At 35.3% G+C, this 12,834-nt stretch overlaps 1 protein-coding gene across 3 annotated transcripts in view; it reads right to left on the minus strand.

Moving 5' to 3' along the window:
• Nucleotides 1–705: 705 nt before the first annotated feature.
• The window catches only part of LOC145673454 (uncharacterized), a 52,222-nt gene continuing 40,093 nt past the window's right edge, over nucleotides 706–12,834 (minus strand). For all 3 annotated transcript variants that reach the window (XM_081743169.1, XM_081743170.1, XM_081743168.1), the window contains 3 exons: nucleotides 12,105–12,240; nucleotides 7,240–8,005; nucleotides 706–5,259 (listed from right to left, as the gene is read on the minus strand). In XM_081743169.1, the coding sequence (XP_081599295.1) occupies nucleotides 4,823–5,259; nucleotides 7,240–8,005; nucleotides 12,105–12,240 (1,339 nt within the window). In that variant the 3' untranslated portion in view covers nucleotides 706–4,822. The remainder of the gene's footprint in view (nucleotides 5,260–7,239; nucleotides 8,006–12,104; nucleotides 12,241–12,834) is intronic.

The raw sequence follows: 12,834 nt of genomic DNA on the forward strand, positions 1-12,834 counted from the left end.
CATAGTGAGAGACTATTTTTTACCTTCACCTCACCTATATTTCCATAAGGAGTTTTAGCTAGGCATCCCGAACAGTTTTCTTGTATACGAGGATTATGTGCAGTTAGGCCAAGCATTTCTCCTAATGAGAGAATTGCTTTTAAATTTAAGGCTAAGATGAGCTGTTACAATAGTGAGGACAGCAAGAAGCATTTTAAGGAATTTTAGACGATTAGAGAATTTAAGTTAGGTATGTACTGGCTCAGAGTTAGGGCCTATACTGATAGAGACACTTCAAAGTTTGTAGTGAAGACTCTTAGGAAATAAATCTACGTGTGCTAATACAAAACTTCTAAACCGTTTATCTATCTTAGAAATAAAAAGGATAATTAAAACAACGATGGTATTTTGTTCTTTAAAATAATTGTCCCTAGCTATTAGACTGAATTATATATAGAGTTTACAGAATAATATTACATACGTATTATTCTAAAATTTAATATGTAGTATATATATATAGTTATAAAGTGAGTATTAACTGTAGGAAAGGGCCGAATGGATAAGTAGGCCAGGCAGCTTTATATGAAAAGAAAGCTGCATTTTTTTTAAATAAGAAGGACTGAATTCGAATATAATTATTAGGGACCGGATGTTAAGATGCAAAAATGTGGTAGGAAAAAGGAAATAAAAGGTGCTGAAAAATCATTTAAAAAGGTGCAAAAAAGGTGCTAATAGGAAAATTTTATTAAGTGCTACAGTATACAGTTACGTGAACATTTTTTATTCATTACACCAGCAAATATTGTTAAAAACTTGGCTTTAAACATTTGACATAAATTGCAAAATCGTTTCATTTGATCTCAAACGTGTACAACATTCAACATTCTTGTAATAAAATTGTGGTTAAAACCAACTCAATGTTAAAAAAATAATTTATCAATATTGTGGGCTTGAGAAACCGTTACATGCTGCTGGGTATTCAGAAATTGGTTATACTTAATTATGCACAACATTTCTGTTTTCGAATGTTAGTTTCTGTCTCTTGAAGCTCACGAGACCCTTATATGCGGAAAAACTTCGCTCGACATCAACGGAAACCAGTGGTGCATATCTTGTAAGCACATGGACGAGAAGTTCAGTTGACGCTGCAAAGGTTTCTACGTCCGGATTGTTTCGCAAATTCAGTTCAAATTTGTTCTTAGCAAATCTGTCAAGATTACGTCTAAATTATGGAATATTATATGTCAACCAGATTGAAAATAAAACATATTATTCTGTCCCTTTAAAAAAATAGAAAAAAAGGGACAATAAAGGTGCTGAAGGCTAAAAGTAGTATAAAAAAGGGAAATTCTCTTAACGTACAAAAAAGGTGCAACAAATTGCGTTCATTTCAGTTCGTTTTATGACTACATGTTTAGAAAAGGTGCTGCACCTTAAAATCAGTTCTTTAATAATTATATTTATTATTTTATATACTACATAAATTGTGGACTCTTTGCCGGGACTTTTAAAGTCAAAATACCATATTGTTTTATGAAATTAAGATCAGGAAGAGAAACGGACATGGCCAGACAGATAGATATAAGGGCGTTGAAAGAAGCTCTGGGGATACAAGAAGTAGAAATTGAAGTAGATCAAATTCTACAATTAATTGGGAGAATGAGTCAGAATAACGAGGGAACTCAATACAGTAGAGACAAGCAGTCAAAACGGGAAAAGCTCTATTAGCACATGCACTTGCAAGAAAATAGTGGACAAAGTAAAGACACAATTGCCACATTTTTCCGGATCAACGAAATACAACCCGTTTTTATTTATAGAATCCTTACGAGATTACTCAAAGAGAAGACACATCTCTTTGGAAGACATTTTAGATAAGATAGTTCCCAATCTACTAGACGGGGATAGTAAGCACTGGTTCAATTTTAAAGCTTTATTTTTGAATTTCTCCGAGTTCCAGAATAGCTTCCTCCAAGAATACTATAGTTTCAATTATGAACTCGAAATAGAATCAGAAATTGAAGAGAGTGAAATTGTTTTCGGAATCCATGGCAAAATGTTTGCTAAGTATGGCCGTTCTATACAGCAGACGTCGAACTCCACCGTCAGAACAGGATTATTAGCAAGTCACATGCTAAATTTAAGATTTATATGCACGAAAGAAAATTCAGCATGCTTAAAGAATTGGAAGCGTATGCTATAAAAATCCAATCTATTTTATTAGAAGAAGTAAATTACGCAAAGTTGCATAAAAATGGGATCATAGGAAAGGACTTAGCAACTGTTTCTAATAACGCACAAAATCTAAGAACCTGAAATTAAAGCTGAGGCTTTAGATTCGGCATTATTTAAACGTAACTTGCGGGGAAAAATTAGTGAAAAACCTGTAAAGAAAGAACAGTTACATTGCAATTTTTGTGATGGCTTAGGGCATTATAAGGATCAGTGTAGGAGGTTCAAGAAATTATTCAAGAAAAACTATCAAATTCTGCTACCGTTAGAAGAGTAGCGAAAAACAAGACGCTTTCTTCTATCGTAGATCAACAGAATTTTTCTTCGACAGCGGGAGTGAAATTTGCTTAATAATAATAAAAAAAAAAAAAAAAAAAAAAAAAAAAAAGATAAAATAAAATAAAATTGAAGAAATGCTGCTGGTAACCGGAAGCAATATTTCCAAACAAATAGTTTTTCTCGTTTTTGATTGAGAGTTTTCTCTTTCCGTTTCTATATTTTGGATTCTTCCTCTATCCCTACTGTTTTAGAAGCTAATTTCTTGGAATATGCTGGAATTAAACTTCATTTGAGCAAATTTGACCAGGAAAAGCACCTCAAAAAATTCATAATTCCCGAGAAAGAAAAGAAAACTACAGAGGCCACCTACGAGCGAAAGAAACCGGCTGTCAATAGGAAAAACGACAAAGAGGGGGAGGTGATCCTCCGAGTTCTCAAGGGACATGTGTCTCCCACAAACCGGAAGGGAGGGACACAGAAAGAAGTTTCGCATGCGAGGAGGCTAGAAAGAACGGAAAAAGAAGGCGGAGAACTTTTTGTGGTCAGCTGTAGGCGCGGGATCCAAAAGTATGGGAAAAGGCACCCTTAATTAAGTCAAGTATTTTTCGAAAAGACTATTTACTCTTTATGGACAGCAGGAGCATCGCCAAAGAGCACCAACTATGGTGGAAACCACCCGGCCAACTATCAGGGGTGATCAATACTTACGGCAGCACATGCCAAACAGACTCAGTAACGCCCAAAAGAAAGCAAACAACACACCCAGAGTCAACGAAGCCGCCTCCACCCCAACAGCAACAGGACAAACAATACCACGACGGAGAACTACACTCCAGCAGTCTCCAACAGACAACGCCAACAACCACCACCAATTCCTGATTCCGCATAACATGACCAAGTAATAAATACGGAAGCAAATCAACGTAGACTAGTACTAATCACCACCAAAAACGACTCTACCACTGCAACAGAAACAGCTACTTTCACTACTTCCACCTCCGCTATGATTAAAAAAATCAAGAACCTGTTTCAGGGCCTCAACCTAAAAGCATTCCTGGAGATCAAAGCAGGATTGAGGAAAATTGCTGCAACCACCGATTCGGTTTCCAGGATTACTACAATGTTCGAAATAGTCGCAACACTAGTCGATGATGGCACAAATAGAACGTTCATCTTCCGTAACTTCAGGGTTCCAGTGGAAAGCGGAGGGAAACCGCAAAACAAAAACCCAATTTGTAATGTGTTGTAGATACAATGACACTCATGCTGATACTGGATGTGAATAGAATTATTACAGAATGACGTTAGTATATTTATCGTAACTTGGTTTATAGTAAGAAAAATGCTAGAAACGCAGAACATATTTTTTTCATTGATTATTTCTGACCTTGCTGTGTATTTCTTTCAGACTTACAATTACGCAGTCATGTATCTAATAGAATGTGGTACATTTCCAATATTGTTGTTGTTACTGCAATATGTCGTACGTCGGACAACAGTCATATCCTATGAAAATTGAAATACCAACAGCAGCTTCCTGAAAGACGTCTCACTAATAGCAAGACAGTTATTTTAGCATTGACACTATACGCATTGTAAAGGGACATCGGATTTTGTTTAGTGGTGGGCACAAAATATGCCTTTTAGATAAACAGAAACTGGTTTTGAAAACTCAAAAAACTGACTCGGATTTCTATCAAACCAATTTCGGTGAAAAACCGTACCAGTTTTGTAGAAAACCGGAATGTCGGTTTTTTAGTGTTTCTAGAAACAGTTTTTTTTATGTACTGAAAACAAGTTTTGCCCATCCCTATTTTTTTTTTTTCCTGAAAACTTGATACACAACATATTGAGGTATCAACGACGATAAGGCACTGTTAACTTGCAAAGAATCTTCTAGTATCTGAACATAAAAAACAAGCTATTATTTACAACAAAAGACACATTAAAATATTTCTCTAACGAACTTTCATCTACTAGAATTACCTTTAGATCAATGTATAACTGCTGTAACATATCAATAACAACAAATGAAGCCTGCTTACTCTTAGCTTTCTTCAGGTAATTATACAGAATTAAAACGTATCTTTCATTCTTAATGTTTAACTACACATCAATGTATATAAGAAACTAACAATCTTTTCTAGTTAGAATGCATGTGTTTTGCATGTCTTAACAGTTCTTTGCTTATCCAACAGTTACATAGACAAAACTAATGATTCAGTCTATATGTTCATACAGTATTAAATTATTTTGGTCCAAAGATTTTGTTTTGCAATATTGACCATCGTGTAAGGGTAATCTTATAAATAAATCTTGTAATTGATACATTTCAAAATCCTGCGACATATTTCTTTCTACGTTTACGTGGTGGTTGCATGTGGTTAAGTTCTAGCGGACGTGATAATACTGTCTGACTGACTGCACCATTTTCTTTAATGCTCTGAGATTGAGATGCGAATAAGTCTTGAGACACATCAAATGTATTTACTTCATCTCTCAGAGAAGGCTCCGACTTAATTTCAAACGTGTTTCCTTCCAACCATTGTGTGACTTTCATACTCCCTGTCTGTGACTCTGTACTACCACGGCGTACAGAGTTCAATCTTTCTTTATCATCCGTTCCTGGAACGTAACAATCCCAGTGATTAAAAAGTTTTGCGGCTAGCATATCGGTATATTGGCTCATTTCTTCAACGGGTATCTTAGTGAATTCTTCCGAACTTTTGCTAGTCTGCTCAGATAATCTCAGGGACGAGTTAATTAAACCTGAAAAATAAATATAGAAAACCTGTATTTACTACCATATTTATTCATGATTTATTAGGGTATTGTAGATATCAGACACTAAATATTTTGACCTTAAAAAGGCTCAAAAAGTTTAAACGACAGAAAGAAAAAGGAATTTTAACAAGAATTTTAGGAAAATCAAAGAAGATCAAAAGATTGCGATCTTGGCCAATAATTAGTTTTTGGATCAGGGGTCAAAATTTTTGAACGGTCCCTAAACTGAGTTTTCGTATTTCCTACGAAATAAGCACATCATACTAACAAGGAAAGTACTTGTGCACGAACGGAGGAATACGCACAAAAAGGAAAGAATGTGTAATGTTAGCACCCCAGAAGCAAACAGTGATGTCCGTTTTTCTGCAAGGTGGTGTAAATGTCCGCAAGAGCAGGACAAAGCAGAGTACGCGCTAACTACAGAGCATTTATAGTCTTCTATGGCCCGGGCCATTTCTGCGGAAACTGTTGGCTGGATGGAAAATAGGCGCACACGTATCCCATTACTTTTATGGGCACACAGTTTGAATGAAGAAGTTTTGTCCCAGGGTCCCCTGGAAGGGTCTGGAAGAGAGTCCAACCAAAATTGTCAAATAGCAAGGGGGATCAAGAAATAGGTAGTTCGAAAGGTATTATGAAGAGAAACAAGATGATGAAGCAAGTCCCGAGTCTCCACACTCACCCTGTACAAAATGGTAGACAGTCAAACTGTTAACGCAGTTATCATGAAAGAGTCTATGACCACTATTTTGCATAGGGTGCTCATCCATACTCGGGACTTGTACCTTGTTTCTTTTAACAATACTTTTCAAGCGATATACTACTTGAGCCCCGTGCCATTTGAAAATTATGAGGTGGACCCTGTCTGTGATCATCCGGGAAACCCTGGGACACAACTTTTTCATTCAAACTATGTGCCCCTAAAAATAATGGGGTACGTGTGCGCCGACTTTTCCATCCACAAAATTTTTGAACGGCCCCCTAAGTTTTCGTATTTCTACGGAATAAGCACATGAGTTAACTAAGGGTTTGGGCTTGGTTAAGCAACATGTAGTTCTCCAGATATAAGGTCTACAAGAAAATTTTTGATTGAAATATATTGGGTTTTTCGAGCCAATTGAATCAGGAGCCACAAAATTTTTGAACGGTCCCTAAGTCGAGTTTTTGTATTTCCTACGGAATAAGCACTTCATACTGAATTAACGGTGTGAGGGCCAACTGAACACAAACTCCCACAAAAGCAACAGAACTTTCTTGGTTACCTTTATATTTAAAGAAACAGAAATAAATTCTATTTAGAAAGTCAGGAATGAAACAGTCTATGAAATAAATAATTTCACGACAAGACTACAATAAATTGAAGCATTCGTATATTTGAACGCAATATACTGTATAAAAAGTTTCACTGAGTTAAGAAACAATCCTATACGAAAGAGTTGAATTTCAATATTAAAAGCGAAGAACATATAACCCACTGGTAAAAATGTACAATCAATATCAAATGCTGTTTAGAAACGGCTATCTTTAGCAATAAGAATGATTGTCACTGTTTTTATATTGTTTTGCCAGCAAGGATGGAGGAGATTATCTGCTCCAGAACTGACTACCCATTTTCAATAATGCTTATGTCTGGAGATTGGGAAGATCAGGGGAAATGTTATAATTCAACGTGATGTTGAAGAAATTACACATCAACAGCTTTAACAGTGAGAATTGGCGCACTATCATTGTGGAAAATTGTGTCATTGGCAGGAAAGAAAAACTTAACCATAGCATCTATATGGTCATCTAAATTTTCTAAACTAATCACAGGCAGTAATGATCTTCTGACCATAATCACACGACTCAAAGGATGCTATGAATCTGCTCTCCCAAGAGAGAGAGAAAAGTTTTAAAACTTCCATGTTGCCCATCAACCTATGGTTGAGGTGAGAAAGAAAAAGAAGTAAATATTTATATACTTACTTCGAGATAATCTATCCAAATCGAACTCTCCTGTGACTTTTATAGTACTCAGGTTCTTATCAACTTGCTTCTCCACTTTCTTCCCCCACTGGATCAACTTCTGCAGTGCACCTTCTTTCGCTGTATTAGTCCAATCTGGTTCAAATGAGTTTTTACCTCTAATTTCTCCACTATCAATATTGTTTTGGTATAATCGTTGAAGAAACACATCACCAGCAGACGTTTCAGTGAACAAAAGAAAAGAGTCACTTAAATTTAACTTACTCTTGTCTGGAACTAAAACCGTACACCCAACAACACTCACTGAAGTCCTACATTTTATGACAGGATTTAACCATACACCATTTCTGTTTAAGAAATTAACAGTTTCATTAACAGTCGGAGGCATGAACGGCAAAATTCGACTTATCACAGGTTGATCACAATCAACAGGTACATCTTGTTCTTCAGTTTCGCTGATACAGCTCCAAGTGTTAGTAACAAAAATTATGTCATTCGGACATTGACTAGATATGCAAATAATTTCTGACTGTCCATCAAGCGCAACCGAACCATAAATTGGAGTGAACTGTAGCATATGAGTCCACTGTAAGAGAGGTTTAAGTGGAACCCGAGTGTCTATTAAGAAAATATGGTGACGAGTTACAACGTACAGAAAATACGGCACAATACTTTTCACTGTAAGGGAAATGTGATCACAGTATCTCATTTTCGACGGCATTTTTCGTACACACATGATGATTTTGCTGTCCTTTCTCCTTCGTTCCTATTAAAATGAGAAAAAGACACTGATTACATTAAGGCTCCTCGACTTTTACAATTTTAATAGACAACATAGAAACAATGAAGGAATCAAGAAATTTGGAACTGAGCTCTGTAGCATCAACAAAATGCTATTATATAAACTAGCTGGGTTAAAATAAGAAAAATCAGTAATATGTTCCGTTAGTCAGTCACATTTTACTATTACAGAAACGCTTTCTGATATCGATCATTTTCAATCACTTTTATGTATATCTCCTCAAAGTTGTGGGGCTGAATTTGTATTTAAACGGCATCGGAAGTGTCAATGTTTATCTCAGCGACCCTGAAAACTATGGATTCGACACTAATATCGTAAGTTTCGATCGTTTTTATATATCTCCTCCCTCCCCTAAGTTGCACAGTCAAAGTGAAATGATAAAAACTATCCCAGGCCCAAACTTCATCTACGTTGAAAATTTGATCTAGATTGGTCAGGTGTTTTAAGTTTTTAAGTAAAAAAAAAAAAAAAAAAAAAAAAGTCACTTTCATTTATATACAGGTTGTTACAAAAATGTGTCACAATATTTTGGGAACAGATTCCTCACATCAAAATAAGAATAAGAAGAAAAAGGTTCATATAGACCTGTGCTCAAAAGTGGATAGTTTCGGAGTTATAGGGTGCCGAAAACGTGAAATAAGTGAACTTTAAAAGTTCATAGCACCACTACTATGGGACCTATCGTCGTCGGGTCAAGATATCACTGAGGAACTGGTATGTGAACTATCTAAATATTCATGTTTACGAATGCTCCAGTGTTTGCATACCAATTTCTAGACAGGTAGGTGAAGAGTAGTGATCAAGTACTCCCAAACAGCCTCTCTAAAAATGATTGTGCAAGTACCGGAGGTTCTGAAAGAAGATATCTGGATAGTTCACATACTAGTTCCTGAGTGATGTCTTAATCCGACTACGATCGGTCCCATAGTAATGGAACTATGGACCTTTAAAGTTAATTTTTTCATGTTTTCGGCACCCTACAACTACGAAACTATGCATTTCCAACCACAGGTTCATATGAACTTTTTTTTTCTTATTTTGATGTGAGGAATATGTTCCCAAAATGTTGTGACAAATTTTTGTAATACTCTGAATATATAGATGGATAACATAGAAACAATGAAGGAATCAAAAAATTTAGAACTGAGCTATGTGGCATGTACAAGATGTTATTATATAAACTAGTATTTTTTATAGAACGTTTTATTCTATGCCAAAAAAAACTGTTTGTTTGATTCGTCACGTGATAATTATCGGACATTTAAGTTTTGACACAACATGAAAGACTCTGAAAGCAAGTATTAACTCATTTAATAAACAAAATATTAACGAAGTATTAGTTCACTCAATAATATTTCGCAAATATTAAAATTCTTTCTTCCAGGAGAATCCAGCCACAAGAAATTTGGACAAGGAATTAATCTAGCATGCTTTCAATATTTACTATGTTCAAATGTTCCAACAATTTTAAACGATTTGTTTCTGAACGAGACATGATCATAAGTAGAGGATAAGATCGCACATGAAAATAAATGGTTTATTGATATAAATAAATGAATACAATGAAACGACATACAAGAAAGTAAAATAATACTTGAAGCTTCTCTCTTTTCGGTAATAATAATAATAATAATAATAATAATAATAATAATAATAATGATGATGATGATGATGATGATGATGATGATGATGATGATGATGATGATGATGATGATGATGATGATGATGATGATGATGATGATGATGATGATGATGATGATGATGATGATGATGATGATGATGATGATGATGATGATGATGATGATGATGATGATGATGATGATGATGATGATGATGATGATGATGATGATGATGATGATGATGATGATGATGATGATGATGATGATGATGATGATGATGATGATGATGATGATGATGATGATGATGATGATGATGATGATGATGATGATGATGATGATGATGATGATGATGATGATGATGATGATGATGATGATGATGATGATGATGATGATGATGATGATGATGATGTTGTTGTTGTTGTTGTTGTTGTTGTTGTTGTTGTTGTTGTTGTTGTTGTTGTTGTTGTTATTGGTGGTGGTGGTGGTGTTGTTGTTTAATTTGTTTACGCAGTTTATTTTAATTTCCAGATTTTTTTTAGTTATTTAGTAATGGAAGCCTTCACCATATAAAATGTAATTAAATACATTGAAGCCCAACACCAGCATAAAGGATAAGATTTTATGTTAAGTACCTTACAAAAATACAACAGTAAAATACCATATGCTATATCGAGTCTTGAGACCACAAATGTCACATATCCAATTTTTCTCAATATTGACTTTGTCAGCTATTCTGATAATTTTATACCTGCTATGTCAGGTGCACAAATATCATATGTCCATTGTAAATAGCTCCTTGATAATACACAGTGAACAGTTGTCCCAAAGCTAAAACTCTCTGCTTTGCTAGGGCCCGGATATATGATAAGTGTGCACAATCTTTATGATAGTATTGACTTACAAAGATGGTTTTCTCAGGAAATAGTTCTGTGACTGCAACATTAATGGAACCGGTAAGAGGTTGCATCAGAGGAAGTAAACAATGGGGAAGTCGCCCATTCCTACAGTAGTGCTCCTAAAGGCTGGAAAACCACAGATCCTAAATTCAATAGTCCACTGAAACTTTTTGCCATGTGGTGGGCAAATATTCATTTGATCGAGTTTCAGAGATCAACTGGTGAGAAATTGTATCCCTCTCCATGTTACGTGGTATGTTATGCTGATACATGCGGGGATGAAAACAGACATCAGTTCGTATCAGCAGCCCTTCGTCCAGACTCATAGTACATTGGAAACAGGTCAAAATTCATAGAATGTGGTCAGTTATTTAGAGGCGGATTCCATTCATGCTACAATTCAGAAAGCTCGTAAGTATGAAAAAATCTACACTCCAAGAGAATGGAAAATCTTGATTCGATATACTAGAACCTACCCACGAAAGTACATTGTTCAGAATCTTGTCACTGCCGTTCCCATGTGTTTAATTTTTTGACAGAAGATTTGTTTTTTTACATTTCTTAACCTTCTTTTACCCTTCCAAATTCCCCTTCATGTTTTAAATCCTTTTTGAAATTTAAACAAGCCGAAGAAGGAAAGAATTCATCCGAAAGCACTACTTGTTGCATGTAGAAGAAAATTCTATTACATATCTTTTGCGGTGAGTATTAGCCTTTTCGCTTTTCTCATTAAATATCATCACCGCTCGCAATACTATGATATTTAGACCCTTATATTTATTTAAAGAATCGTGGCAATAACTGTATTTAATACAAATAATTTTTTCTCTAGTATGGCTTATTCACCTACACAGACTCAACCAATATTTACACTAGCTAATTCCTTTGCGCACGATCTGGTTTCGATTATCGCTGGAGCTCATGTGGTTTGGATACCACAGGTTAAGTTCCAGGTTCATGTATTATATAGCCTCGGTGCTGAAAGCTTCGGTACACCCTTATGTTATGGAATCCCGAAATCAATTAATCTTCAGATCGAATCCCAAATCAATTAATCTTCCACGTCTGAAGATGACAAAATGATAGATTTTGATAACATGAGTACTGACGTCTTAGGTATATCGTGCTGTTAAGGAGAGATCAATGGTATATATTACTTTAAATTAAAAAATAAATAAATAAATAAATAAATAAATAAATAAAAATTTTAAAAAATAAAAATTCAAGTATTCGTAAACTAAATTATCCTCAAACAATGGTCCTATCGCAACGAATATCATGGTTATTGATTCAGTTTCAATATTAAATCTACAGTTGTACACAGAAGCAATGGATAGTATTATTTAAATTTCCGTATTCCGTATCCTCAATGTTTGAGGGCAAAAAGATTTCCCGCTGCGCTATCGCATCGCTAAACAAATAACGTGACAAAAACCAGTAACGAAACACGTAAAGAAAGATAGAATATGAACATCTATCTCGAAATCCGCTTTCAAAAATCTCTTGTTGTACAAAATAGATATGATCATTTTGTATTTGTTTACTTACCCTGATATCAAATAGTCCTACGCAACATTTATCAGCATGTAGAATATCAGAGACAGAATTTCCAAACTTCGCTCCACACCAACCACCAGATACCTCGCCTCCCAATACAGGAATTTTCTGCGAATATACACGTTCACTGCGAAATATAAACATATGATAAATAAAATTTTCGCTTATGATATTGGTTATGTCTTTTCACAGACCTACACCTGAATAATATCGAATCAAAACACCTAGAAGATAAAGAGCAACATTGATAACGAAGAAATGATCAGATCATCATTCAAGAAAAGCCAGACATTCGAGATCTCCATCCCAGCGAAGAAATCTTAATTAAATTCAGATATGGCCGGATCATAGGTGGGCATTTTCTCGAAACCTCACTCAATCTCACATGCTCTCACCCTTACGGCCTCTCACTACATCCCAACCTTACTCGCCCTTAACTTCACGGTCCCTTACCCCCCCTACACTTCAGCCTCATGGTACCTTACTATCAATCAAGCTCACTTACAACTACTGAGTACCCACCAGTCTCGTGGCACCTTAACCCCTCAATCTCATGAGGGCGCCCACCTACTCTCTTGACAGAAGTTCGTCTAACAACACTGACACCTTTCCTTAGCCACAAAAGAAAAAGTACAATGTCTTGTATTTTGTGAATTCTTGTGGTTAGTATATACTAAGTATTATTATTATTATTATTATTATTATTATTATTATTATTATT

Source organism: Thermobia domestica, chromosome 16, assembly GCF_964235325.1.
Source record: "Thermobia domestica chromosome 16, izTheDome1.hap1.1, whole genome shotgun sequence".
Classification (NCBI taxonomy): Eukaryota; Metazoa; Arthropoda; class Insecta; order Zygentoma; family Lepismatidae; genus Thermobia; species Thermobia domestica.